The sequence below is a fragment of the Podarcis gaigeae genome (genome assembly GCF_964106915.1).
Source record: "Podarcis gaigeae genome assembly, chromosome: 2".
Classification (NCBI taxonomy): Eukaryota; Metazoa; Chordata; class Lepidosauria; order Squamata; family Lacertidae; genus Podarcis; species Podarcis gaigeae.
Genome location: NC_139679.1, coordinates 57,207,468 through 57,235,071, shown reverse-complemented (window position 1 = coordinate 57,235,071; position 27,604 = coordinate 57,207,468). Strand labels below are relative to the sequence as shown.

At 42.1% G+C, this 27,604-nt stretch overlaps 1 protein-coding gene across 2 annotated transcripts; it reads left to right on the top strand.

Annotated features, from left to right (window-relative positions):
- Positions 1-26,638, top strand: LOC310839680 (organic cation/carnitine transporter 2-like). 2 transcript variants are annotated; one of them, XM_083728497.1, is made up of 10 exons: positions 1-1,054; positions 11,953-12,056; positions 13,850-14,004; positions 15,551-15,722; positions 16,436-16,610; positions 20,226-20,326; positions 21,698-21,912; positions 23,455-23,637; positions 23,912-24,047; positions 25,068-26,638. In XM_083728497.1, the coding sequence occupies exons 1-10, from the start codon at positions 662-664 to the stop codon at positions 25,153-25,155; spliced, it is 1,722 nt and encodes a 573-aa protein (XP_083584623.1). In that variant the 5' UTR covers positions 1-661; the 3' UTR covers positions 25,156-26,638. The 2 variants fall into 2 exon arrangements, with proteins under 2 accessions (XP_083584623.1, XP_083584624.1); XM_083728498.1 differs by having other exon boundaries at positions 3-1,054; positions 16,484-16,610.
- The last annotated feature ends 966 nt before the right edge of the window (positions 26,639-27,604 follow it).

Genomic DNA, 27,604 nt, shown 5'->3' with positions numbered 1-27,604 from the left:
TTATTATTATTATTAGCCACCCATCTGACCGGATTGTGGCTTCCAACCCTTATAAAACCAGGGCAAAACATCAAACATTAAAAACTTGTGTGGCTAATTATCTGCTGGAGCTGCTCTCGTCTAGTGTGTTTGAGGAGTTGCACTGGCATTACATTCCGGGCCTGTACGGCCGACGTAGAGCTCGACGTCAGCGTTTCTCCGGGCCGGCTGCGAGGCAATGCACATATTGCCCAGACTACGGTGCGGTAACCGAGCTCCGGAGCCAGCTTCTTCGCCGAGGAGGCCGCCTGCATTACAAGTGACGGGAAATGCCGAAAGCAAAAAGAGACCCCGTAACTAGGCTGGCCGCCGCCGCCTCACGCGCGGGGACGCCGCGGCCTCCGCCTTGGCTCTGGGCCCAGCGCGACTCTAGGCCTTTGTGTACAAACCACACCCACCCGCTCCCCGTGCGAAGAAGCACTTGCTGCTGCCGGCAGCCGCGGCCGCACTTTACCTCATAGCGGCAGCGGCGGCGGCAGCGGCTCGCCTGTTCCCCGCCCAGGCCGAGAGAGGCTGCGGCCACATGTCGTAGCAGACGGCGGCTCTTCGGCCCTCGCTTGTCCGTTGCCGGCCGGCCAGGGCGCACTCGCTTTGCCCCCCCCCCCCTTCCCGCCTGCCCGCTATGTACGACTACGACCAGGGCACCGCCTTCCTGGGCGAGTGGGGCCCCTTCCAGCGCCTCGTCTTCTTCCTGCTCAGCGCCAGCATCATCCCCAACGGCTTCAACGGGCTCTCGGCCGTCTTCCTCATCGACACCCCCGAACACCGGTGCCGGGTGCCGGCCAGCGCCAACCTGAGCCGCGAGTGGCTCAACGCCAGCATCCCGCTAGAGGAGCGCGGCAGGCGGCAGGTCCCGTCGCGCTGCCGCCGCTACAGCCTGGAGGCCCTGGCCAACTTCTCCGCCCGCAACCTGGTGCCCGGGAGGGACGTCAACCTCAGCCAGGTGGAGCAAGAGAAGTGCCTGGACGGCTGGGAGTACAGCCGAGAGCCCTACCTCTCCACCATCGTCAGCGAGGTAAGGAGGCAAGGAGGGGCGGCTGCTGGCGAGGTGGCCTCTTCTGGACGGGGCATGGAGAGGAGAGCGCGTGCGTGGGACTTGAGCGGCGCTGGATCAGCCCTGAAGTTCACGGGGTGACCTTGGGCCAGTGGCCGGATCACCCCGTGAACTTTCCTAGCCCCACCTCGCAGGGTCGCTTTAGAAACCTTGGACGCCTCTCGGGGCTCCTCAGAGAAAGGGATCGGAGGGCACAAACCCAAGAGTCCTAAGGAGAGCGATGCTTAGAGAGAGAAGCCTCAGTTCGTTGTAGCACAACGCGCACCTGCTCTGTTGCCAACTTGACATGTCTTTGGCATTTTCCCTGCTGTGGTCGTTTCTTAAAAAAATTAACCTGCCAGGCACTTCTTTGCACACTTGCAAGATCTCCTCTTCTTCTAAAACTCAGGTATCCATAAAATTCCAAGATCGCCCTGGCCCATGCGTGATGGGGGGTGCGCTTTCTTCAGCACCCCTCTCTCTTCTCTAGGTCACCTCCCTTTTAAAAGTGAGCAAATAAGTCCAAACTTGCTATCTATTCCTATGGTGCCAAACATGACCAGTGGCTCCTTAGCTTCTCATGTTCATGACAGATACTTCTTGGTTTTTACCCCCAGGCATTCAGGAGGAAGGAGAAATAGCCTGAGTGACTTCTGCCACACAGGAAACGGAATGAGAAGTTGGTAATGTCCAGGCTCGTTGTTACAGAAAGCTTTAACACAATAACATAAACAGAGACCTGCTGGACCAGGCCAAAAGCCCATCTATTTCGGTCTTCTGTTCTTACATTGGCCAACTAGATGCACTTCTGGGAAGCCTACAGGCAGGACATGAGCGCAACAGCACTCTCCCTAGTTTCCCTTTCATTCCTATGTTGACTCTCCCTGCCATTAGGGTCCTGTGACTTTTATGGAGAAGTAACTTTTAGAGGAAGAAAAGAGAACCATCGGAACAAAATTGGAATAATGGCAATATTATCTCCCAGTGAACACATTATTCTTAGTTGACAGTGATTCTAACTGGCTTACTTTAAAGTTACGTTAAAGTAAGCTACATCATATATTTGCATGTAGAATGCTTTCTTCTCTCTCTCTCTCTCTCTCGCTCTCGCTCTCTTTCTATCTCTCCCCCTGGCAAACAGAAATGAGTGCAATTTGAATTACTCCAGTCAAGATTTTGTAATTGTTGTCTAGTAGCTTGTCACACAGTGTGCACAGGTGGAACTGCTGACAAATTGCTACAGATTTATGGCAGAAGAACTTAATAGTAGTATGATTTATGAAGTCACATAACAAAGGTCAATGTTCCAAACATTCCCTGGCATGTGATGGGAATTGAATTGCCACTCATTTTAGGGTTCATTTGGGTGCTGCAGTTGGGTTTAGAGTTATTAGTAGATTATCAGGGTTTGGACTGTGACCCTCTTGGCTCCTACCAACTTTACCATTCTGTGATTTTACCTACCTACTCATTTATTTGTATATCCAAGAAAAGCATGGAAAATATAGTGCAGTATTGTCCAATAACAATGAACACATCCTCACATACAATTGTTCTATTACTTGCTAAATTACTGCAGGTAATAGCTTCCTTCAGTACAATACAGAGAAAATTTGCGTGCTACCTTCTTTTTGGAAAATTGCAGAAGGAGCAGAGACAGTAGAACTGGCATGTTACTTTCCCATACTTAGAAACATGGGAAGCTGCCTTATAACAAGTTAAAGCATTGGTCCATCTAGCTTCCTGTGGTCAATACTCATTGGCAGGCTTGCAGCAGTTCTATTGGATTTCAGAGTGGGGAGATTTGCATCTCTATCTGGAGATGCTGGGGATTAAATCTGGAACCTTCTACATGCAAAGCAGTTGCTCTACTGCTGAACAACATCCTGGGCATTTCATATTTCTATTTTGTTTTTATTCTTAAGAAATTATTTAGCTCTTTAATTATATAATAGTTGTAGTCAACCTTAAATTATAATTGTAATTAAATGGGTTGAAATGGTTAAAAGAAAATTGAGGAACATGCCTTTCCCATAGCTTTGAAGTAGTTTAAGTTCTTATGTGCTTTGGGTTTAATTATCTCAGATTAAAATAAATGTGTTCTGGCACATCACTCTTATGTCTATTTACTTGAAAGTAAGAATCACTAGTTACAGTGGAACTTACCTCAAAGTGTTATGTTAAGGTTGGATAGCGTTATAAGTTTCTATAAACAAACTTTCCCATGTGTAGATGTGTAGCATTTTCTGAGTCAGTACTTTTAAATGCATAGTAACTTAGTGAAATATTTTACTAACATATGCCGAAAGTTTGCATAGTCCATAGCACTGCTTGAGAGTATCAGATCTATGCACTCTAGAAACTGCTCTTGATTGACCCTGTATGCAAAACTTGTTTTGCACAATCACAGGAGTTGGAATGGACCAAAGGTCTGTTTCGCTCAAAACCCTGCTTCAAGGCAAAATTGTTCCCGCTTCCTCCCACCTCCATCGTACCTACGTAATTCTGACTGCAGTGTCCACAACCAGGGAACAAGTGCTCTTCAGGAAGGAGAAATATGTTTCAGTTCAGACCATTAATACTAGCCTTAGTTGATAGAGGTTCAGGGCCCATGGGCGTAGCTGGGGCGGTAGGGGCAACCCCCCCCCCCCCAATCAAGTAAACCAATGCAAATAATTAACTACTTAAAAAACTGAGGTTCTGCCTCCCCTAACATAAATCCTGACTATTCCCATGTCAGGTCCCCTTGTTTGGTGGTGACTACTAGTCATTACAAAGTGCAAGTAGATAAATAGGTGCCGCTCCGGTGGGAAGGTAAACGGCATTTCTGTGTGCTGCTCTGGTTTTGCCAGAAGCGGCTTAGTCATGCTGGCCACATGACCTGGAAGCTGTCTGCGGACAAAGGCCGGCTCCCTCGGCCTATAGAGCGAAATGAGCGCTGCAACCCCAGAGTCATCCGCTACTGGATCTAACGGTCAGGGGTACCTTTACTTTTACTAGTCATTACTGTATGGCTATGCTCTGCCTCCATTGTCAGAGGCAGTAATATGAATGCCAGGTGCTGGGTACCCCCAGAAGGGAGAGTGTCCTTGTGCTCATATCCAGCTTGCGGGTTTCCCACAGGCATTTGGTTCAGCGATGTGAGAACAGGATGTTGAACTGAATGGGCCATTGGCCTGACCGAGCAGCTCTTCTGAGAGGGAAGAGCAGTGGATCAGTGCTGATGCCACCACTGACCAGCCAATCACCACCTCCAGCCCAGCCCCTATGATTCTAGGGGCGCTGCTGTCACATTGCTGTTGCAACACTCCTAAAGCATTTCATGTGCCTCACTCTGAAGAAGGGTCCTTTCTAAGAGTGAACCATTGTGGACAAAGTGGCCTGGAGAGCACCTGTTTGCAGTTCCACAGTTTACTACTGGGAAACCTCAAACTGTATTTGTGACTGCAAAGTGACATCAGTCCAGGCACATTGTGGGACTACCTTGCTCATGGAGGAAGGGACCCATGTTCCTTAGAGCAAGACATGGGTGAGATTGCCCCAGTGGGCCTTTAGAGCATCCACAAAGCAACAGGAAGAGCATATTGTGGCAGTGGCTGTAGAAGAGGTTGGTGCATGGAGACGGGTTGATGTCGTCTTGCATACTGTTAAATTCAGGTTACACAATTAAAAGTGGACCTGATGCTCGTGCACAACAAACCAGCTTTTATTCAGGGGTCAGGACCTGGACTTTATTCAGTGAGGAAAGTGATAGGAAACTGCACTGGATATTGTAGGACAACAACTGCTTGGCACGACGTCCAGGCAAACAAATTGGGTTGTATGCTCAGTAAACAGACAACATCATAATAACCTTTCCACAAACTTTATTGAACATTAGGTCATCTGAAAGCAACCTTTGTATTCAGAAAGGATCACATACTCAAAAAGCTTGCAAATTGCGGTCTACTAGGTCCCCTGGTACCAGCAAATGTATGCAGTGCTCACACTGAACACAGTAAGTCCTCAAATTCCATGGCTAGAATCTGGCTCAGAAGTTATTATGTTTGCTAGCTAATCCTTCTTGCAATTCACTGTAGGAGACCATGTCAGTGCAAGAGCCAAGAAGGCAGTTCATACTAAGGATAGTTCAGTGCGATGAAATACAAAGCAGGCAGTTCTGATCCAAAGGCTATTTGACTATTCACTTACTAGAATAATTCAAAGTTTTTGGGGGGTGTATTAAAAAACACCTCTTAACCAGGTATGCAGCGTTCATACTTTTATATTATTTTTGTTATTTTCTTAATAATTCCAGCATTATATTTGCTATGCTTCCACGATCTGTGGCCTTTTTCAGATCCAGGGCCCCACTGTTAACTGCAGTCTGCAAATGAAGCCCACATTTACCTTTTTAAAAATATATATGGCCACCTTCCTGCTTTTCTTTCTGAGGGCATGAAGTGCGCTGTATGCTTGTCCCATATAGTTCATAACATTGTGGACGATCCAGGGAAGAATGAATGCCATTTTACAAGAAGGAGTGGCATCAGAGCCTCAAAGGATACTGTAAGACTACTCATGAAGAAACCTTCTTAGGATCTGGATTTTAGGATTTTAACGCCTATTGGTTTGTCACATGTGGAATGCTCTTCCCAGGGACTCTTACGCTCCTTTGTATCTGACCACCTAGAATGACTTAAAGAAATGTTTTCGTAATATTTACAGGGCTTGTGGTAAAATATAAATACCGTAGTACAATTCAATCCAATAATCCCTCTTGTATGTCCATGTAAGACAGAAGATTCCAAAATTACATACATACACACAGACATTAATGCAATATTGGGAGGGTTTTTTTGCCCCACTTTCACGACCTGAAATCTACAAAGGTGAGCTGGGCAAAATATGTACAGTATATGCCCAGCATTAATTTAAGGAATTTAGCCTTCCCTTATTGGAATACAGTACTTCTAGAGTTCAGTCCTAAACACATTTACTAAGCCCCATTGAACACAATGGGACTTACCTTCAAATAAATATTCGTGGGATTATGCTGTTGCACTGTGTAGTCTCCTATATTACATTCCTTTAGTAATGTTTTGGAAATATGAACTCTGCTTGTCTCATAAATAGGTGAGACAAGCAGATATAAATAATTTACAGTTTGCCATATTCCATAGAATCTTAGTTTGGACCCTGGAGTTTCGTCAAATAGGACAAAGCCTAATATGGGTCGCACACAATCTTAAGTAAAGGGACTGGGGGAAAGGTGCATTATATGCCCATGCACTGAATTCAGCATAGTGTATAAAGATAACATAAAAGCATCTAGGAAACACAGTTCCCTTTAACCTACTTACATATCTTCTTTCCTGTAAAGCCATGCCCCACCCTACATACAAGTCTCTACCCATAAGTAATATATGCTCTTTGCCCTAGTTTTCAGAACTTCCATATACCTACTCCTATCCTCGCCTTAAATGACACTTATAAAAAAAACAAAAAAAAATTGTATAGCTAGGTAAAAGGACAGTTGGCAATTCATAGCCAAAGATGTGGAGCAACTAAACACTTTATAAAGGTGTTGTGTTTATGTTGTCTGGAGCAGTTGCATAAGTGGCCTTTCACCTACTTTCCCACTTTCAATTTTAAATGTGCTTAACTCTCTAATCTGTTGGCTCAGTCCTATCTTGCCTTACCTTGCCATTTAGTCAGGGTGACCTTTGCCTGAGATTCAGCCTTACAATAAATTTTTCGAAGGGGTGGGGAGTGTTCACGTTGGATGAAGAATGAGTCCCATTATCTGCATCCATCAAAGCCCTCTGTGCTCTACTGTGTTTAAAGGTCACTAAGGATACCAGCGTTGGATTTCTATGACAGGAAAGGAACCCTCGCTGTGTCAGATCTTAGTCCTTATATGTGCCAAAGTTACACACGTGGAGAGTTCAGATGTCATGATAAGCCAGGCCTTCATGGTTCCCTTCCCCTTTCCTCTTCCTCTGTAACCATAAAGAAGAGTCCAGAACTTTGGCTTCCATTTTTGATTGAACACAGTTTAGTGTTTCATCTGAACCATAAACGCTTGTTACTTTTAACTATGTTTTGTTGAAACAACCCTGCTTCATAAGTAATGGTTTGAAGTTGACCTGTTTATTTATTTATTTATTATGAAAAAAAGGTTTTCTAAAAAATAGTAAAGGTCTTTCTTAAAAAGGAAAGGAGGAAATCTGCTGTATTTCTGTTACAGCATTTCCTAATGTCCAAATGTTCTATAAAGTGAGACTGCTATCCTGTGGACAGTTACATTGGAGTAATTATAGTTGAATTCAGTGTGACCTATTTCTCTTACAGATAGGTAGCCGTGTTGGTCTGCCATAGTCAAAACAAAAAAAATTCCTTCCAGTAGCACCTTAAAGACCAACTAAGTCAGTTCTTGGTATGAGCTGGTATCTGAAGAAGTGTGCATGCACACGAAAGCTCATACCAAGAACTGACTTAGTTGGTCTTTAAGGTGCTACTGGAAGGAATTTTTTTTGTTTTGACTATTTCTCTTAGTTAGTAAAGATGCATAGGATAAGGATCCCAACCCAGTTCCTGATGGTTGGTTATCCTGCTGCTGACTTAACACCAGGCTATTATGTCTTTCTCCCTCCTGATCTAACACATGCACAGTCTACAAAGAATCTCCACTTCTGTCATGCATCCTATACATAATTAGGTATATCTGAGACAATTTGAATCAATGGGTTTAGGCATGCCTAAATCTGATTGAGATCAGTCTGTGAAAGTGTCTGTCACTGTCACAGAAAGTGTCATTTGGACCCAGGGAATTCAGGCTCACCAGACTGAAAAAACTACTCTTTGTTGAAGGTTTCCACTGAGTAATGTACCGTTTCCCCAGGAACTTGCTTTCTCACCTTCTTTTTCAGTGGCTTTAAACAGCCCAAATAGCTTATGATAAACGTTGGTAAGAGTGGGTCACATTTTACAATGCAATATTTCCTCCACACAAATGTAAAAATCTAATAACCTGGTAGTTCGATAGTGACTATTACCTTACGTATGATTCAGTGCTGTATTCACCTTGCGAATATCCACAGTGCATGTTGGCAGTGACCATTTTGACGATTGACCTTAGTTACTTACCTGTACCTAGGACTGTCAGTAAACAGATTTTAAAATTGGGTGTGTGTGTAGAAACACGTTATGATAGCAGGGTGAAATAAAAATGAATATATCAACAGCATGGTCCTAAGGTTATTTACTCAGAAATGAATTCCACTGAGTTTAGTGAGACTTACTTCCTTGGTTGAAAGCTCAGTTTTGAAAACATTTCCTGTTAGGTTTAGAATGAAATCATTTGTATGTCCCTGAAAATAGACATCACATACTTCAGTGATGATATTCAAGTTTATGTCATCAGGGTGGAATTGAATATTCGGAGGCCATTCTTGATACTATGTTTATAAGAGCTGCACTATGGAAACGTTTGTTAATATCAAGGCCACATTCTGCTATGCCGGGCCTGCAAGTTTTGTAACCTGAGAAATAGGTCTCCTTCAGGAGATGCCCTACACATCAGACCAGTGCTGTGCCACAATGCTTCTGTAACTTTCCAGTCCAAGGCAGAAGTGATGCAGCCCATTCTGTTAATTTATAGAATGAGAAATTTTTGACCATAGCCCCTGTGGAAAACCTGTTTGCGTAATTCAATCCGTAGAGTTGCAAGATGCCCATAGTTAATACACCCAATAGCTTGGCTACTGTGGTCTTGGCACTGGTGACCCCAAGACTGGAGTGCTGCATTGTGCTCTGTGGGGGGCTTCCCTTGGGTTTAACCTGGAAGCTGCAGCTAGGTTATTGACTGGGGACAACATCATCTAACCCTTAATAACTTGGGACCAGTTCACCTACAAGATTGCCTTACCCCATATGTGCCCACTTGACCACTTCGATTGGCGGAATTGGCACTACTACAGGTGCCACATAATAACTGTTCTGCATTTGTAAGAACTCAATCATTTAGTTTGACAGGATCTACACTTTGAAACTCCCTGCCTATTGATATCAAGCAGGTGTGACTTCACTGTATTCTTGTTTAGGCAAGCCTACACAGATGCTTAGAAATGCTGGTGTGAATTTTAATCTGTTTTCATATTTTAACTTTTTGTATCTTTTAATATATTGTACATTTTTCTTGATTTTATTGTTTTGTAAACTGCCTTGATGGTGTGTTGTTGTTGTTGTTTTTAACAATCAAGCAGCATACAAATTTTGTGAAATAAATAAAATAGATAAAAATAACACCCCTGTTGAGGGAACTGCTCTGGCTGCCGGTATGCCACTGGGTGTAGTTCAGCATTTTGTTTTTAGCATTTAAAGCTCTAAACAACTTGGAACCAGGTTACCAAAGTAACCACCTCACTCTATATATCCCTGCCTGGCAAGTGTGTTCCTTAGATGGGGCACTGCTAAGAGTACTGCTTGCCCAGGAGCTGTGCTTGTTCTAGAAAGAGGTATTTTAGTGTTGCAGCTCCAGCCCCATGGAATCAGTTACCAACCAATATTTGACTGGCACTCAGTGTCATGAAGTTTAGGCACCTACTAAATGCATTTTTGTTTAAGAAGGCTTTCCCTGAGGTGTGACCCAAATATTTCTTAAATATAAATTGTACACTTGTATTAATGGTTTTGCTGTTTTTAGAGTTTGTAGCCCTGTTTAGGGAAGTTTTTAATGTTTGATTCTATTTTTAATACTCTGTTGGGAGCCACCCAGAGTGGCTGGGGAAACCCAGCCAGATGGGCAGGGTATAAATAAATTATTATTATTATTATTATTATTATTATTATTATTATTATTATTATTATTAAATTGATTTTAGAATTTGTATTGTGTTTTGTTTTATCTCATTGAACCCCACTTTGATGGCCTTCCACTATCCCACATTGTCAGTCTACGTTATGAAATTTGTCTTTCATCTTAAGTGGAGTGCCCTGAGATACTTAATTAAGTGGCCACCACATGCTGAATGACTTTTTGTGTCACACCTTGCAGATAAAGCATTATCATCATGCGCAACGCACACTCTTCTAATCCTCTCTGACAATGTTTTATGCACTATCTGGCCTGATACACCAAGTAGCAGCTCTTGTGATTGTTAGGATTTGACATGCCTTTGGCAACTTTGAGTGGATTTCATCATCTGAATTATCTCGGTGGCAGGGAATAGACTAGTATGTGAAGGTCAGGAAAAGGTAGTCAGGTATATATTTTTCTACTGCTAATGATGTTACATGCTCAGCATAAGAAATGGCATTACATTTAGCATTATGTGAGACCTGCAGCCTAGCTCTGTGAACTTCAGTAACCTTGCCTAAAAGGTATCGGAGAATGAAAATAGCTCTTGCCTGAGTTGATTTGCTATATTCAGTTCTGAATCTGTCCCAAGTAATGCTACTAGGCTACACTGCAATTCTAACTGCTGCTGAGCTAAATACATGCTAAGCTTACACGGAAACAGCACAGTCTTACCTGTGCAAACACAACTTTGGGTGGCATTTAACGCCGATTCCCCTCCAATTTCAGGGCAGATGTCTCACTGATGCAGATTAGAAGGCCTTTGCACGTGGCAAAGTCAATATAGATAAGGCGTAAAAAAGCAATTTGAAGTTGTAACAAAAGTATGTTCTGTGGGCTACAATTCAAGAAGCATTTCTATGTGCCTTGGGGAAAATCCAGTGTTCATATTCTACAAGAGAGTTGGTTAATCAGGGGGTGAAAACTCAACCATAATTTGCACCCCCTAAAGCGGAGGTATATATTCTGTGGCTCTCCAGATATTGTTGGACTCCAGCTTCCTTCATCTCTGACCATTGACCATACTGCCTAGGAGGGCTGCAGGTTGGTCACCCTTGCCCTAAAGTGTTAAGCATTGGTCTCAGACTCTGCTGTTCTGACAGTCTGTTTTCAACTGTTCTTAGGAAAATGTGCACATTGCTAAAAAAAAAAACACATACTCACTGGCTCGGATCCTAACAGCCCTTACATGAATATACCAGAGTTTTTGTTCACAGAACAGGGCTTTCACACCTCTCACCTTCTCTCTGCATCCCCTGAAAATCTGCTCCTGGGGATTGGGGAAACCCTTGAAAATAATGTGTGATAAGGTGGTGCAGTGTGAGGCAGTAGTTGGCAGCAGTTGACTTCCCCCTTTCATGAATGGAGGAACAACTTAGGATCCAAGGCATTGCGCTTGCTTGTGTATCTAGGAATATATTGTCAGCAATGCAACATTCAAATTTAAACAAAAAAATCCTTTAAATTCCACTCATTTTTATCTGAATCACCCTATGCTAAGAATTCAGCTCTGTAGTTCAGCATCTGTAGAGCCTTGTTCTTTGATGGTTTAACCTAAGGCATGGGTAGGCAACCTAAGGCCTGGGAGACGGAGCTGGCCCAATTGCTTTCTAAATCCGGCCCAGGGACGATCCAGGAAGCAGCGTGTTTTTACATGAGTAGAATGTGCCTTTTTTATTTAAAATGCATCTCTGAGTTATTTGTGGGGCATAAGAATTCGTTCTTTTTTTCTCCCCCCCCCCCAAAAAAAAAATATAATCCGGCCGTCCACAAGGTCTTAGGGACAGTGGACCTGGCCCCCTGCTGAAAAAGTTTGCTGACCCCTGACCTAAGGCCTCAACAGATAAACCAAACAGGCATTTGGTGTAAGAGATTTTAGATTCAATCAGCATTGAGTTCTGATTTACACATAAAGGTACTTCTTAAATTTAAAAAGTCCATTCTAGTAGTAATCTGGTAGGTTACTGTTTGGTTGTTGTAGAAAATGGGCCATATATATTACATGCATGCCAAAAATATTGAAACTCTCTCTCTCTTACAGTGGGATCTTGTGTGTGAAAACGACTGGAAAGCACCTCTAACGACCTCTTTGTTCTTTGTGGGCGTACTGATTGGCTCCTTTGTATCTGGACAACTCTCAGACAGGTATATATTAATGGATTTGTGATTATTATTTTTTAGACACAACCCTTTAAAATTCAGTTAGAGCTAGGTTTCTGCATTGCGTGGATTTATTTTTCAACTGTAATGAATTAGCTGATTTCTAATTAGGTAACACCAAAATGCTTGGTTCTTCTTGCCATAATTGCATGATCTGTGATGGACTTTGAGAGCACAACATGCTTTCCATAATTATTATTTTTTGTTTCAGTTAAGCATGAGGTATTTCAACAAATTTTGTATTTACAGTAGTATATCAAACAATAATTTGAGTGATGCCATCTTTCCACCCTTGAGCAATCTTAAACAATCAACATAGCCATCAATTTAAGCTGCCAGCACAACAGAAACTAATATATTTGATATTTTCCTTTATCGTTCAGATATGCTTATCACAACTATGAATGATGCCATTTTGACATTATGAAATAAGTAAAACAAAATTTCATTGTGATGTGTTTTATGGCCAACCTTTATCTTAACTTACCTGCTTAGATATCTCTGTGTATGTATGGAATGCAGTAGCTCTGATGAAAATGAAACTGGATGTTATGTACTGAACATATTTAGGATACAATTGTACTTTTCATGCCTGAACCTCAGCTTAAATTCTACACCCGTTTTTTCAAGGGGCCAGGCAGGACATAAAACACAGTGTAAAGTGATATTGCCCTTGAACATTCAAATGTAATAATGCAACTTAGTATCTGCATAGACAACACAATTTTCTGTTTGGAGTACATGCAGCGCAACTGCCGCTCCCATTTTTCATCCCAATCCAGTTCACTCTCACAACCTGTTAAAAATCACTTGATAACAAGATACATCATAAAAGAAGTACTCAGGAACAGCAACAATGTAAAAACATCATATCCTTATTCTGTTTGAGTTTTCCATCGTATTAAAAAAGCAGGGCAAATTTGGTTAAAAATAAAATGTTTCCCTTTGGAGAAAAATGTTTACTGAAAATGTAAGAATTTATCCATAACCGTTAAAGCAGTAATTTGAAATACCTGCATATGTTTAAATAATTACAGAAAACACATCAAAATAGCCATGCTTTGTTTAAAAATAAAAGCAAGAAGTCATAATTCATATCACACCTGAAATGCAAAGTAAACATTGAATACATTGGACAGATGACAATTATTGGATTTTTACTCTAGTGCCAACCTACCTTACAAGTTGCTTTTTTATCGTGGCACAAGCCACAGTGTTTCTCAAACTTGGGACCCCAGTAGAGCAGTTTAAAGTAATGGGAACAAAAGTTTGAATCCAGAGAAACTTCCTCTGCTTCCAACCCAAAGAAATGTTTTGGTTCTCTTTAAGAACATAAGAAGAACCCTGATGGATCAGGCCAAAGGCCAACCTAGACTAGCAATCTCTTCTAATAGTGGTCAACCTGGTGTCTATGTTTAGCCCACTGAGTGGACCTGAGTACAACATCATTCTCCCCACTCACAGTAACTGGTATTCAAGGGCATACTATCTCTAGTAGGGGAAAGGGTCCCCATCAACCTACGGTTCCCATCAACCCCAGCTAATGCGGCCAGTAGTCAAATATTATGGGACTTGCAGTCCAGCAACATCTGGAAGGCACCAGATTGGGTACCCCTGATGTAGAGAGAAAACAAGGCTAAGGGAGATGTGATCAAGAGGACCCCCATGAAAGTTAATAGATATTAATTCCCACAAATATACACCCCAGACCCTAGATTTCTACTATTTTCATGTTTCATAAACTAACATGATTTTTATTTATCTTGGTCCCATGATAGGTTTGGAAGGAAAAATGTGCTGTTTGTCACAATGGGAGTCCAGACTGGCTTTAGCTTCCTCCAGATCTTCTCAACAACCTGGGAGATGTTTTCCATCCTGTTTCTCATAGTTGGAATAGGGCAGATCTCTAATTATGTGGCAGCGTTTGTACTTGGTATGTAACAGTCTTTAAGCAGAGTATGAATTCTCAGTATTGTTGCCAACTTTCTCAATGAGTGATGTTATGTTTAGGGGATCTTCCTCCTCCCACAATACATTCCTCCCTCTCCCAGTGGATGCTAAGCCATTATAAAGATTGGGCAAGCTGTACACCAGGGGTTGGCAAACTATGGCCCCTGGGCCGGATCAGGCCCACCTGGGTTCTAAATCCAGCCCGTGCCACAAAGCTGAGACTCCCGGTGATGGCAACAGGAGGAAGAGGCTGACCAGCGGCGGCTCTGCCACTCAAACACTGCGCCTGGTTTACCTCTGCAGCGTTTGATTGGCAGAGATGTCCCCATTCCGCGGCATTTGATTGGTAGAGCTGCCACTGCTCAGCCTCTTCTTCCCGTCGCTGTCGCCGCCCTGGTGCTCCTGTGGGCCAGAGAGTGGAGCGGACAGGCTCGCTGTGCCTACCCACAAGAAGCAGAAGCAGCAGCGATGGCGGCAGCCCCTGGGAAGGTAAGCGCAGCGCCTGGAGCTGGGGGCTGGGGAGGAGGACTACTTGTCCCCCTCGCCTCTTCTTCCAGCTACCACCCCCCCCCCCCCCGGTGCTGCTTTTCTGGCCCGCCACAAGGTTTGAGGGACAGTAGACCAGCCTGCTGCTAAAAGATTTTGCTGACCCCTGCTGTACATGTTTCCCCATCCAGCTCGTTCTCTTCACTCTGTGTAAGACACTCAAGCTCTGAGTTTTAAGTTACCAAACTGAAATGGCAACAGAGTCTGCAGTGGAAGATGTTAGGGTGTGCAGACCTTCCAGTCTTCGTAACAGCCCAACATACACATTGAACAGATAGAGAAGACAGGGTTTTATTAAACCTATAGCAGTCTTCCCATAAGCTAATTGTGCGTTTTGTCCTGTGGCTTCAGTCTTTCATGCTGTAGAATTGAATGGGATTTAAGCAGTGTAAGGGTCAAATTAAGTATTACGTTATAAAGGTATGACTGCATCCCCAGTGCCTTTTTATTTTTTACTGGAAAGATATCAAAGAGGCATTCACCCATCTATTTCTTTCTAACCGAATGAATATACTAGCCTGAAGTACTGGGAAAGATTAGATTGTGAATCCTTTGCTAACCATTCATTTGGTCTTGCATCCAGTGGCCATTAGAGAGTTAATAAATATCTTATGTGAAGGCTAGACTGTCTTTTTGAACTGTATTTCAATATAATACATCCTTTTAACCCAGAATATTATGTACTATCATATACAGCAAAATGCTTGATCATGAGGAACTCACACATCACTGTCAGTCTAAATAAATACTCTTCTTTATGCAGGATCAGGGTCAGAAGTAGAGGCATATCTTAAATTGTTTCCTGCTTGGCAGGGGGTTGGACTCGATGGCCCTTGTGGTCTCTTCCAACTCTATGATTCTATGATTCTAAATCCAAGGAAGATGAACTGGGCTTTTAAAAATGTTTCCCAAACATATTTGGGCAAAACAAGAGGGCTTTTTAAAAGTTAAAAGGCTAATCAACACTCCCTTGTTTTGAACAGGCACAGAAATACTTGGCAAATCAGTCCGTATTATCTACTGCACATTAGGCGTTTGCATATTTTATGCGTTTGGCTACATGCTGCTGCCACTGTGCGCTTACTTCATCAGAGACTGGCGGATGCTGCTAGTGGCTCTCACTATACCTGGCCTGCTGTACGTTCCACTGTGGTGGTGAGTGTATTTTAAATAAAAGTGTTCACATTTTGGAAGCTACACCAAAAACTAGTGCTAGCTAATGCCTTTATGGGGGCACCCTCTGTTGACTTAATTTTTTTCAGATTACATACATACATCATTTTATTTGTATACTGTATGGCCTTTCCATAGTTCAAACTGTGCTTACAACATGATAAAATGCACAGTTCCAACATAACAGAAGTAGTGGAAAATAATGAATAAAACATAAAAAATATACAACCAAACTGAACAGTTTCCACAGAAATAATAAGATCTGAAATAAAGATACAAAAAATTAATATCAATGGCAGCAACAATCTCCCCAGCAAAACTCCCAGCCCAAGTGTCAGTTCAACAGCCTCAGATTTTGTAGCTGGAGTCAGTCTGGGCCCCATGCTCCCAGGTACAGTGGAAAAGGCCTGCAAGACAGGAAGCAGATCTTCTAGGACTCACAGCCAATATATATATATACCCTTTTATGTTGCTAGGTTATTTAATGTATAGTCACATGTTAGAATTAGCAGGGTTGTTGCTTCCTGTAACCTCTGCCAAAAGCCCATTCATATGCATAGAATAAATTGCTACTTTTCATACAGGTTAATGACGCTAATCTTGCTCTGTTTATACACTGGCTCTTCAACATGCAAGGAGGACAGAGGATAGCATTGCAGTTAAAGTCTTTTTGACCATGGTGGTTTGGGATGTAGGCTTAACAACCCTGGCTGTTCTGTTGAAGTTACGTTGAAACATCACAGGTTCATTCCAGAATCGCCTCGATGGCTGCTGTCCCAAGGCAGGATTAAAGAAGCAGAAGACATCATTCGGAAAGCTGCAGAAATGAACCATGTTGCTGCTCCAGATGTAATATTTGACCTCAGTGAGGTAAACTTGCCCATGTGTTGCATCTGTTTACATTTTCTTCCCTGTGTCTGGATATGGCAGTGCCCATTAAAACGTTCTGCCTCATGAGATGAAATCTAGTTCTCCAATAATGAACCTATTGGATATACAATCATTTTCAACCCGTTTAATGTTATATGAAGAGCATTTTATACTGTGGGTTGACTCCAACTAAGTTATACTTAAGAGTGGACCCATTTAAATTAATGGGCCTCCATTAATAATGTCTTAGTAACTGTCTACTCTGAGTAAGATTAATATTGGATGCAATCCTATAATTTGTGATTTGGCAACATCCTGGATTTGCTACTCAACTCCTTTAAAATGCAGCACTCTACTTATTCTTTATGTTAGGCTGGCATATATGTTAAGCTAGGATCTTTTTAGATCATCTGTTTATAGTACAACAGGTGTCATTTGTATTTATCTTCCCTGTTTCAGGGATATTGCATTTTTTCAACAACACACAACTCATAGTAATTGTTACACGTCACAGTGGACTGGTCTCCCCTGTAACCCACCTTGCTTGAGATTCCTCAGGATGCCAGGAGATTCTTGCTTCAGAACAGATCTGGTAGGCCCTTGGTTCTCAGAACTCAGGAGCCAGCTTCATCCTTCCTATCGGCTTCTCCTCTCTTCCTGTGCCTAGATTCTTCCTCCATCCTTCTCCTAGCCTTCCCCCTGTGCACAATTAACACAGAAATTACTAGTGCTCCTTCCCTCAATACCACCCTCCTGCGTCCACCCCACCAACATTCCTTTTGACTGTTAAGAAATGAGGTTGCCACCCTCCTGCTTAGCCAGTCACCATTCTTGGCATCTACAGCATTGAGGTAGAGGGAACCACCCTCTTCCTTGTCTATTAGGCATGAACTGTGGCTCTATAATAAAGTACCAAACACCATGGGACATTTTCTGCAGCCATCTCTTCTTCTGTTCTCTTCCTCTATTTCTGTTGCCCTCAGACTCGCACTTCCGTCTCAGCATTTCTGGTTAATTTCTACATGCTGAGAGAGGAGAGAGGAGATATGTTATTGCTGCAGAAGCTTCCCGCAAGGACTCACCAGTGCCTCCTCACAATCCTGTTCTGCAAAAATGTAAATTCTTCCCAGTGAAGAGTCCATTATGTTTTGATGCCCTGAGTGAAATGAAGCTGTTCTTAGTTACTGCCCATAACAGTGCAGTTCTACTATGTCCATGTTACGCTGAGACTCAAATACCACTAATCATTTCTTCGGACTCACTGCTGGGGTGAATCTGATAGGGAGTTCTTCATACTTTACAGTGAGACAGTTTTGGATCTTTTGAGTGCCCTCTTTGCTGCTCTCCTGTTCTGGAGCATACAACCTCCAGCCTTTTATTTGCAAGGAGTGGCTCAGAGGAGCGACCCACCTACATAATTACACAAGGCAACAAAGCTTTCACATCCATTGCACGTGCACATGATGTCATGCTGTTAGCTTTTATTGAAATTGCTGGATTGTTTTACACAGGAATTTGCAGTTAGGGTCGTGGTTTGAACTTCTCATTAGAGGAATCCCCCAGACAAATAATTGGCAGTTCATCTTCCAACCCAGACATGGCAAGTGATGTTTAATAAGGCAGCTGACATGTGCCTGAAAACTCACACTGACCCTCCTGCTGGCTCCTGCCTGTGAATACTCTGGATTTTTGGCATAGTACATGAGATGTCATCTAATTGATTTATTTTTGGATCAAAAAGAAATGTCAGCAAAAATCTAAAGCTTCAGGATAACAGTACAAGAGAACAAGGCAACCGTGTTCTTAAAAAAAAAAATACACACCCATGACTTTACATTAAAATGGAATTAAGTTGAAAATGTAATTGCTATATTTAGTTTTACTAAATATATATTTACAACTGAAGGCAGCCCTGTTCAGGGAAGTTTTTAGTATGAGATGTTGTGCTGTGTTTTTACTATTTTTTGTTGGGAGCCGCCCAGAGTGGCTCGTGCAACCCAGTCAGTTGGGCAGCATATAAATAAAAAATATATTATTATTATTATTATTATTATTATTATTATTATTATTATTATTACTTTACATAGTCCCTTTGCAGTCACATGATTGGGTTAATATTAAGTGCAGTTGAGTATTTCAGTTGAAACTATATCATCATTTGCTAAGTTCATTTTTTTCTCCCCATTTCCCTCTAAAATTTGGACTTCTGTGATGCAGTATAACAACAGCATATTGATATTAGTTGTATTCGGAAACATTCTTCCGATATGGAGCCACTTGAGTTCTGCACTGTTTCTGAGGCTTTTCTCGTTGAGCCTTCTCTGGCTTAAGTGCTGCCAGTGAGCATGAGAGGTGGCTATTTCAAATGATGCCTAAACTATGGAATAGCCTTCCAAGAGAGGTTCATCAGCCCTCTTTGCCTGCTTTTAAATAGGTTCCTAAAACTGTTTTTCTATCAGGCATCTGGCCCTTTGATGTGAAATGATTTTAGTTGTGAATATTATATTTTGTGATGCTGAGGTTTTTTCAGGGGACTTATAAATAAGCCTCATTGAGTTTGATTTTTAATCAAAGAAATGTGAAATCTAAATACACGCATAAATAAATAAAATAATGGATATTGTTAAATAGTACATTTATCTTTTTCTAGTATTAACATGGGTACTTTTACTTGAAATGCCCTGGATTTATACATAAATGAATCTTTATAGCAGGGTTCATGAAGAAGATCCAACAAGATCCTTAGGTTCCCCACTCCTAGCAAATCAGTTTTGACAGGTTCACCCACCTGCTGATCACCTGATTCTATAGTAACATCAGGTGATTGACACATGTCAAAGTTTAAAACAGGTGGCTGTAACAGCAGTTTGGAAGGGTTAAATTTAGATTAGGAAAATGTAACAACACCACTCCTATCAAAATCAGAGAGCCACTGCTCCTCCATTTGCATTTAAGTAGAAAATAGAATTCTTGGGTGATCCAGTATTTTGTACTTTAGTCCTGAGTCAACTCCTGTACAATTTGTTGGCAGAAGTGGAATGAACTTTAAACTACAAAGCAACCTGCTTAGAATGCCAGGATGTTCTGTACATTGATATAAATTAGTCACACATGTACAGTTTTATGACACTTCCTACTGAACAACCTGTGGTTTGCAGCCTAAAATCTTGCAAATCTTCTACTGTTTTATTCAAAATCCATATATTAAACTTGCACACAGTGACTACAGTTAAACTTGCTGGATACTTTATACTGATCCCCAGGAGAAAGCCTGAAATATGGAAAAAAGACTTTTCAGTACAGCAATGGAAAATTAATATAGTGTCAGTCACAGAAACCAGAAAATGTAGTTTCACATTTATACTAAACAAATACCAGATCACACTACCTACGGCAAATACCAACATTTCCAGGAGCTGTCATTCAAATTAGCAGTGGCCGCTTCTGCACTGAATCATCAACCATATAATTTTTTTTAAAACAACAGCACTTAATGGCAAAGATTCCTTATTTACCTTGAACATGCAACTGAAATTTCCTGCTGCATGAAATGCCACTTTATTTTAGAGAAAGAAAACAGGTTTTCATGTGTGCATCTGTAATTTTTGTCTCTAGTTACAAGATGTGAATTCCCAGGACCACCGGTCATACAGCATTCTGGACCTAGTGAGGACCCAGAATATCCGATCGATCACTATCATGTGTGTGATTTTATGGTAAGCAGTTGATGAACAGACACAAAGCTTTCCTCTCCTTATGAGACAGCTGATTCAGAGCAGCTTCCCCCAAGCTGGTGCCCTCCAAATGTCTTGGGGACTGCAACTCCAATCATCCCTGACCACTGGCCATGCTTCCTGGAGCCGATGGGAATTGTGGTCCAAAACATTTTGAGGAAACCAGGTTGATTCACAGTAGCTGAGACTGTGGCTGTAATCACACACCTATAAACACCCAGCAGCCACATTGCATAACATTATTTACGTATAAATGCGTGTGTGTGGCATTTCACATAGCAGCATATTGAAATGTCTCTGCTCCAGTCTAAATCCCAAACTCTTATCTATTATTCCAGCTAGCATTTGCTTTGAGAATGTCTATCAAAGATTCACTCACCTTGGTTTTTTGTGTGTTTACTGCAGCAGATAAATCCTGCTGTTTTGGAGTTGGACGCTACGCTGTCATAACTAGCTTCACATAATTTGTCTGCTGCCGTTTTGCTTCCAATGGCAAGTTTAAATTCACATCCACATTAAAAGTTTATATATTAATATATAAAAACTAACATGTCAGGGGGACACTTATGGGCTCCACCTCTTTGATTTGCATATTTTGAATGTATAGGGAGATTTGTACACGAGGGAGCATTCAGAGACTGTGTTCCCCACCTGCAATCAAAAGTGGTGCAATCTGGTAACATGTGAAGCTGCAGATCCTGTGTGTGAGGTCTAGGAATCCCTTTAGTTCAGATACCTTAAGAGAAGTCGGTGGTGGAACTGGTATGTGTACCCATGCTCTTCACAACACAACTAAAATACCATTTGAAACGAGCAAACTGCCAGGAGGTCTAATTAATGCAATTCTTATGCCTGATCAGATTACTACAGATCCAGACCTCTGTTGGGTGTCCCCTTCTCATGCCACTTTGAGTGGTGGAGAGGAGAGGAAGGACATGTTCCCTCCACACTGTGAATGAGCCATTACCCCTGGCAAGGTGTCTGAGCCCCTGGGATTAATACAGTTGCGACTGGACAATAATGTGAACGCCAACAAACGGAGACAGATTGCATTTCTTTCTACTTGGGAACACTTGCTATCATGTGTAAATGTATGTGCGTTTCTTTTAAAAAATCTGTTGATTTTATCAATATTTTGATGATTTCATTATGTTTTTAAAGCCAGTTTTATTGTCATTTTTAATGAACATTTGATACCATTTTATGCAAACCGCTCAGAGATTTATTTATTTTTTATTAGGCAGTGTATAAATTTTGCTAAATAAAACAAAACATGGTTTTCAAAGCCTAGTCCAATGCAGCTCTTATTCTGAGGCCTCCCAATATTTATTACAATATAGCTCTGTCTTTCAGGATGGTCATTTCCATTGGCTACTTTGGCCTCTCTCTGGACACCCCTAACCTGCACGGAGACATCTATCTCAATTGCTTCCTTTCGGCAATCATCGAAGTCCCAGCTTACACCATCTCTTGGCTGCTCCTCCATTATCTTCCCCGGCGGTATTCAATGGCAGGAGTCTTGTTCTTAGGAGGATGTGTCCTTCTCTTCATTCAGTTGGTACCTGCATGTAAGAACATTTTGCTTGATGTGAACTGTCCCCCTCCTTTTGGAGATATAATCCACAAGGTCAAGCAGGTTGAACTGTGGGCATTACAGGTAGAATAGTGTGTGGGTGACTGTACCTGTCCATTAGTGCACAGTTTAAAATAGAAGCCTATTCTGCTTCTGTTCATTATATCTGAAGACCAATATAAGACAGAAAGGGAGCTTACAGTGCTGAGAATATGCTGTCAGATTTGGGGGTTTTATGTTTGATTCTGTATTTAAACTGTTTTTACACTTATTTCTTGTCAGTCTCCCAGGGACCATTATAACATGGCATGGCATACAAAGTTTGTACATAAATAAATGAGCTCTCTCATTTGTTCCTATTATACCAGCAACTGAACACTAATCTGACAATCTTTTTATTTGGGGTGGGGTTGTTCTATCAGCCACTTCATATTGTGATATCAGCTTTTGAAAAGAACAATATTGGATATTCTTTTTGAAGTGCCGTGTGATTCATAGTCTAGGTTTTGATTTTGGCTTTTTGCTGCAACAGACTAACATGACTAGTCTTTGTGAATCTATTTATTTATTACCGTATTTTTCGTCCCATAGGACGCACCGGCCCATAGGATGCACCTAGTTTTTTTGGGGGGGGGGAATAAAGGGGGAAATTTCCTTTATTCCCCCCCCAAAACCAGGTCGGGGAATCCAAACCAGGTCGGGGAACATCGGGATGGCGGTGCTCCGCCTCCCCGCTGTCCCCCAAGCTTGTGGGGCTGGCGCTGGGGAGAATCGCGCTTCTCCCTAGCGCCAGCCTCCAAACCAGGTTGGGGAACAGCAGGATGGCAGCGCTGTGCCTTCCCGCTGACCCCCGAGCTTGTGGGGCTGCCCGATGTCTGCCCGAAGTGCAGGGCGCTCTGCTTCAGCGCTCCCCGCGCTCCATGCAGCAGGCTGCTATCCGCAGCCTAGGGAGCCCTGTGGGATCTCCCACAGGGCTCCGTAGGCTGCGGGTGCGTTCCCGAAGCGCTGGGCGCTCTGCTTTCAGCGCGCCCCGTGCTCCGGGAAGCAGGCCTAGGGAGCCCTGCGGGAACTCCCACGGGCTCCCCAGGCTTGCTGATAACTTCCTGAAGCCTGGAGAGTGAGAGGGGTCGGTGTGCATCGACCCCTCTCACTCTCCAAGCTTCAGCGAAAGCCTGCATTCGCCCCATAGGACGCACACCGATTTCCCCTTCATTTTAGGGCGAAAAATACTGTACATATATGGACCACTTTTTCCTCCAAGCAGCTCAAGGTGGTGTACATGGTTCTCCAACCCAACCCAACCCAGTTTTGTCTTCACAACAACTCTGTGAGGTAGGTTAGGCTGAGACACAGTGTCTGGCACAAGGTCACCCAGTGAGCTTCTTGGCTAAGTGGGGATTCGAACCCTGGTTTCTCAAGTCGTAGTCTGACACTCTATCCATTACAACAGGCAGGTTTAAAAGAAGTAAGATAAAGTGAATGGCAGAAGGCAGATAAACTTACTGACACTTACACATAGCTTGATTGTCATTTGTAGACCTCACTGTGTTCTCCGTTACGCTGGTGATGATTGGAAAGTTTGGGATCACAGCCGCGTTCTCAATGGTTTATGTCTACACTGCTGAGCTCTACCCAACGGTTGTGAGGAACATGGGAGTTGGTGCCAGTTCAATGGCCTCCAGATTTGGCAGCATCCTTTCGCCTTACTTTGTATATCTTGGTAAGTTCCCAGCTATCTTATTTTCTGCCAGGCAAAATACCACTACTCTCCCTTTTAGTGCTACAAAGCCACTCAGTTCAGTATTATTGCAGGGTACAGTGAATAGTACAGGCAAAGTTGTACCATTAACCGATCTTTGTGTTGAGAGGCTCCAGATAAGCTTCCAAGCAACCTTAGAAGTCCTCAGAACACAGTTTGCAAAGAACTGGTCTGTGCAAAACATCGTGACAATAACTACTTATTACTTCCCTTTCCCCCCTGTGCTTCCTACCAGGTGCTTATGATAGATTTCTTCCCTACATTCTAATGGGAAGCTTGACAGTGCTAGCAGGAATTGTCACCCTGTTTCTTCCGGAAAGTTACGGCATGCCTCTCCCAGATACCATTGAACAGATGCTAAGAGTTAAAGGGTAAGGAGAAACCATTTCATCCATTATTTAAACAAACAGGGATTGCAGCCAGTATCATTGTGGGTCATGCTGTAAAAATGTTGGGAATCAAATTATAGAAGAGATTAGGACAGTATAGAAGAGATTATAGAAGGGATTAGAGCAGTATAAAGTGGTACCTCGGGTTAAGTACTTAATTTGTTCCGGAGGTCCGTTCTTAACCTGAAACTGTTCTTAACCTGAAGCACCACTTTAGCCTCCTGCTGCTGCCGCGCCGCCAGAGCACGATTTCTGTTCTCATCCTGAAGCAAAGTTCTTAACCTGAAGCACTATTTCTGGGTTAGTGGAGTCTTTAATCTGAAGCGTATGTAACCTGAAGGTACCACTGTATACAGAGCAGTCAGTAGTGTTGCTTGGAGATCTGAAAAAGAGGTTTCAACAAGATATAATGAAAACAAGAAAAACAGATGGCTTAATTCCCGAGAAACAGTGGGGTGGTATGCCAGCTAGATAAATATTAATTACTTGTCTCTATTGTAGCTTCTTAGATACAAACCAAACACTCTAATTTTAAAAATATGCTCAAGCCAACCAATTTATTATGAAGGAGAAGCAGGCGATTGGATCCCTCTCTGGGTCAGAGCCCCTCTCCAGTTTCCCAGTGGAAATTCACCGCACCCCCCTCCCCGATGCTGTTTGCCTCCAGAGATGCAATTGGCAGTAGCAGTTTAGGGGGTAAATATCACCATGGCAGGGCGCAGGACAATTTTCAGAAAGAAGCTGTTGTAAGAATCTAATCTGGATTGGTGCTCCATATGAAGTGGCCAGTTGAAGCATACTTTTTACAAATTAAAGGTCTGATTAATATACTATGTTCTTTGGGCCGTGGGGCTAACCAAAGTCAAAGTTTGGTTTTACATGTAGATGACAGATCTGCCTATTGAATGATACATTTCCTTGAATGTAAATGTGAAATGTATGACAGCATTATGCAAGCTTTTGCTTTAACAGTTTCCTGTTTTTCTTTCTATTTATTTACAGAATTAATTACAGAAACGCATCTAAAAGCAAAAAGACATTAAAGGATGATGAAGAAAATTCAGTGATTATAAAAGGCACGACTTTCTGATCAAGCTGCATACCCTGTTATGAACTAAATAGTACCTAGACATACCCTTCAATTTACTTCCAGAAAGGACTAATGGAAACACTTTTTCTATAATCAACTTATTTATTAAACGCACATTCATTTTTGTGAATGTAGATACTGTGTATCCCACTGTGGGATCTCTGCCAGTAATTGTACGGGTTACAAGGAACAATATCCGAAAAGGTAGGGGCAGGGAAAGCCTGTTTCCCATTAGGACTGTTGGCAAATGTCCTTTTTGTAAGATTAAAACATGCTTGAAGTTCTAGATAGATGGACTGACTTTACTATTCGGTTCATTCAGTGCACAATGGCAAAAGGTGAAACATGTTACTGAATTTAAATATTGTTAAGTGTCGTCACCCAGCTTGGGATGCTGCTTCTGTTCAGAAAACCTGAAGCTTGAAATTATGTGGATGCTAAATACTAGACAAATGATTTTATGCACTGCTTATGCTGGTTTTTAAAAATCAACATCAGTTTTAGAAATGGAGAGGTGGTTTTCATGTGCAAAACATTGGCAGTCTAGTTTTGCTTGCAAGCCTACTTATTTCAGATGTAGTTTTAAATATTAACCACTAGATGCAGTTGTTTACATCTGAGAATGATGCCTTATTTAGGCTTATATTTATTTTTTAAGGATTACATTGCATCTGTAATCCATCTCTTTCAATGTTCCATTAGTCGATTTTTCTATAATTTGCCTCTAATTCTGAAAGGCACTGGAAACTAATATATATCTGTATTTCCAAATAATTTGGTCTTTTCCCATCTCTGCCTGAAATGTCTTCAGTTACATACTAGGTATGTAATAAAGTTACTTTATAATACAGAGCTTGCTCTAAATGTACCAGTCAGGTGCCTTCAGCTTGCTTAAAGACATAACTGTTGCCTTTTGGGAACAAAGTGCATTATTTTAAATGAGTATCATGAATTATAAAAACAAGTTTTGTGTGAGAGCAATTGTGTCAAGTCTACCAAGAAACACTACCCGTTACTGGGGAAGGAGTTACCTTGATTACGTTTGTTACTTTACATTATGACACAATTTAAAAAGTATGATACAAATATGGTGCATTTTAAATAGTTTGATATAAAGTCACATGATATTGTATTATTGTTTTAATAATTTGTTAGCTGCCTCAGAGGTTTTTAATGACAGAAAGGTGATACATATATATCTTAATATAAATAAAATGTGATTTTTATAACCAGAGTTGCTAGACAGCACTTACTTCTTTTAACACAGCTGTTTGCAGACATTCCAGAAATTGTGATATTATGTGAAAGTTATCCTATGAATGTAAAATTCTTCCCAGTTCTTACCAACTGCTGCTAACTCCACTTTTGACTGATGCCTACTGTAGTGCTGTCCATGTGATGGTAACATATACAGGGCCAGCAGACAATTTTTGGTACCTTTAGGGTATAAGTATCCTAAATAAATGGTGAGGGAGACTGTAAATTTCCCAGCACTCAAGTTTCTGATTTTCTTAAAACTGGCATTCTTATCCCAGAGAGAGCAGCTACCTACCATACTTCTTTTATTGTGGAGATAGGAATTGCACTAGTGTTAACGTTACCTGCAGAATGGTACCCAGAAGGTCACTGCCCGTCCTTCACTTGTGGAGGATGGGGCAATGGCAAGTGATGTAGGATGTTGTTTATGGAGCTCCTCAGCCTGCAGAAGCAATCTGGCCTTCACCTGGAACCTTTTGAGGCCCACCTTCAGCAAAACCCCAGGATTCCAGACTAGTCAAGCTGGCCAGCATCCTCTGGAGTACTTAACATTTCAAACTTGTTAGAGTCTTAAAACAGAGGAGTGGCCTGCCAGCTCTTTATAAGGACAAACAACAATATCCACAACTCAGAAAACCTCAAAAGAGGCACAAATGGAGACTCTTGAATATAGTGCTGATGACATGACTCTCAAAGAAGAAAATAGTGGAGTGGATGGCTGAGATATTGGACAAGAAACTGGCAGAATTGAGGACCTACATATTTGGCAAGTGTATCATTCATGCCACAAAATGACTTCTTGCAAACTCCTGAGCTGTAGCAGGCAAGTTAAGATTTCTGGGGAAAGTGAACTTGGTGCAGGTAGAGACTTCAGATAGTGGGCATTGGATTCCATTCCTAGACACAAACTGTGTTCTTTGCTGTACAGTGTGGCAGGCAAGCCACAGCTAAGCAACGATGCGAGAGGGAGGCTAGGAACTGTCCTCCATGACACTGGTAGAGGAAGAGAAGTGGGGATGCCCTCCCAGCAAAGCTCTTCCATTGCCATCACATGAGCCCAAGGCAGTTCTATTCTGTCCATGGTATTTCTTCTAGTCCTTGTAAGATGTTATCTCCCCCCCCCCCCGCCAATTGTTGCTGTTATCTGTCATTCCTTGGGCAGAGCTGATACTGCATTGTTCCAGAAATTTCT

Bases quoted from the DNA above. Each gene is read 5' to 3' on its own strand.
- LOC310839680 (XM_083728497.1), top strand. From the start codon at position 662: ATGTACGACTACGACCAGGGCACCGCCTTCCTGGGCGAGTGGGGCCCC. The intron at 15,723-16,435 runs GTGAGTGTATTT...TTTGGGATGTAG, and splicing joins CTGTACGTTCCACTGTGGTG to GCTTAACAACCCTGGCTGTT. The intron at 23,638-23,911 runs GTAAGTTCCCAG...GCTTCCTACCAG, and splicing joins GCCTTACTTTGTATATCTTG to GTGCTTATGATAGATTTCTT.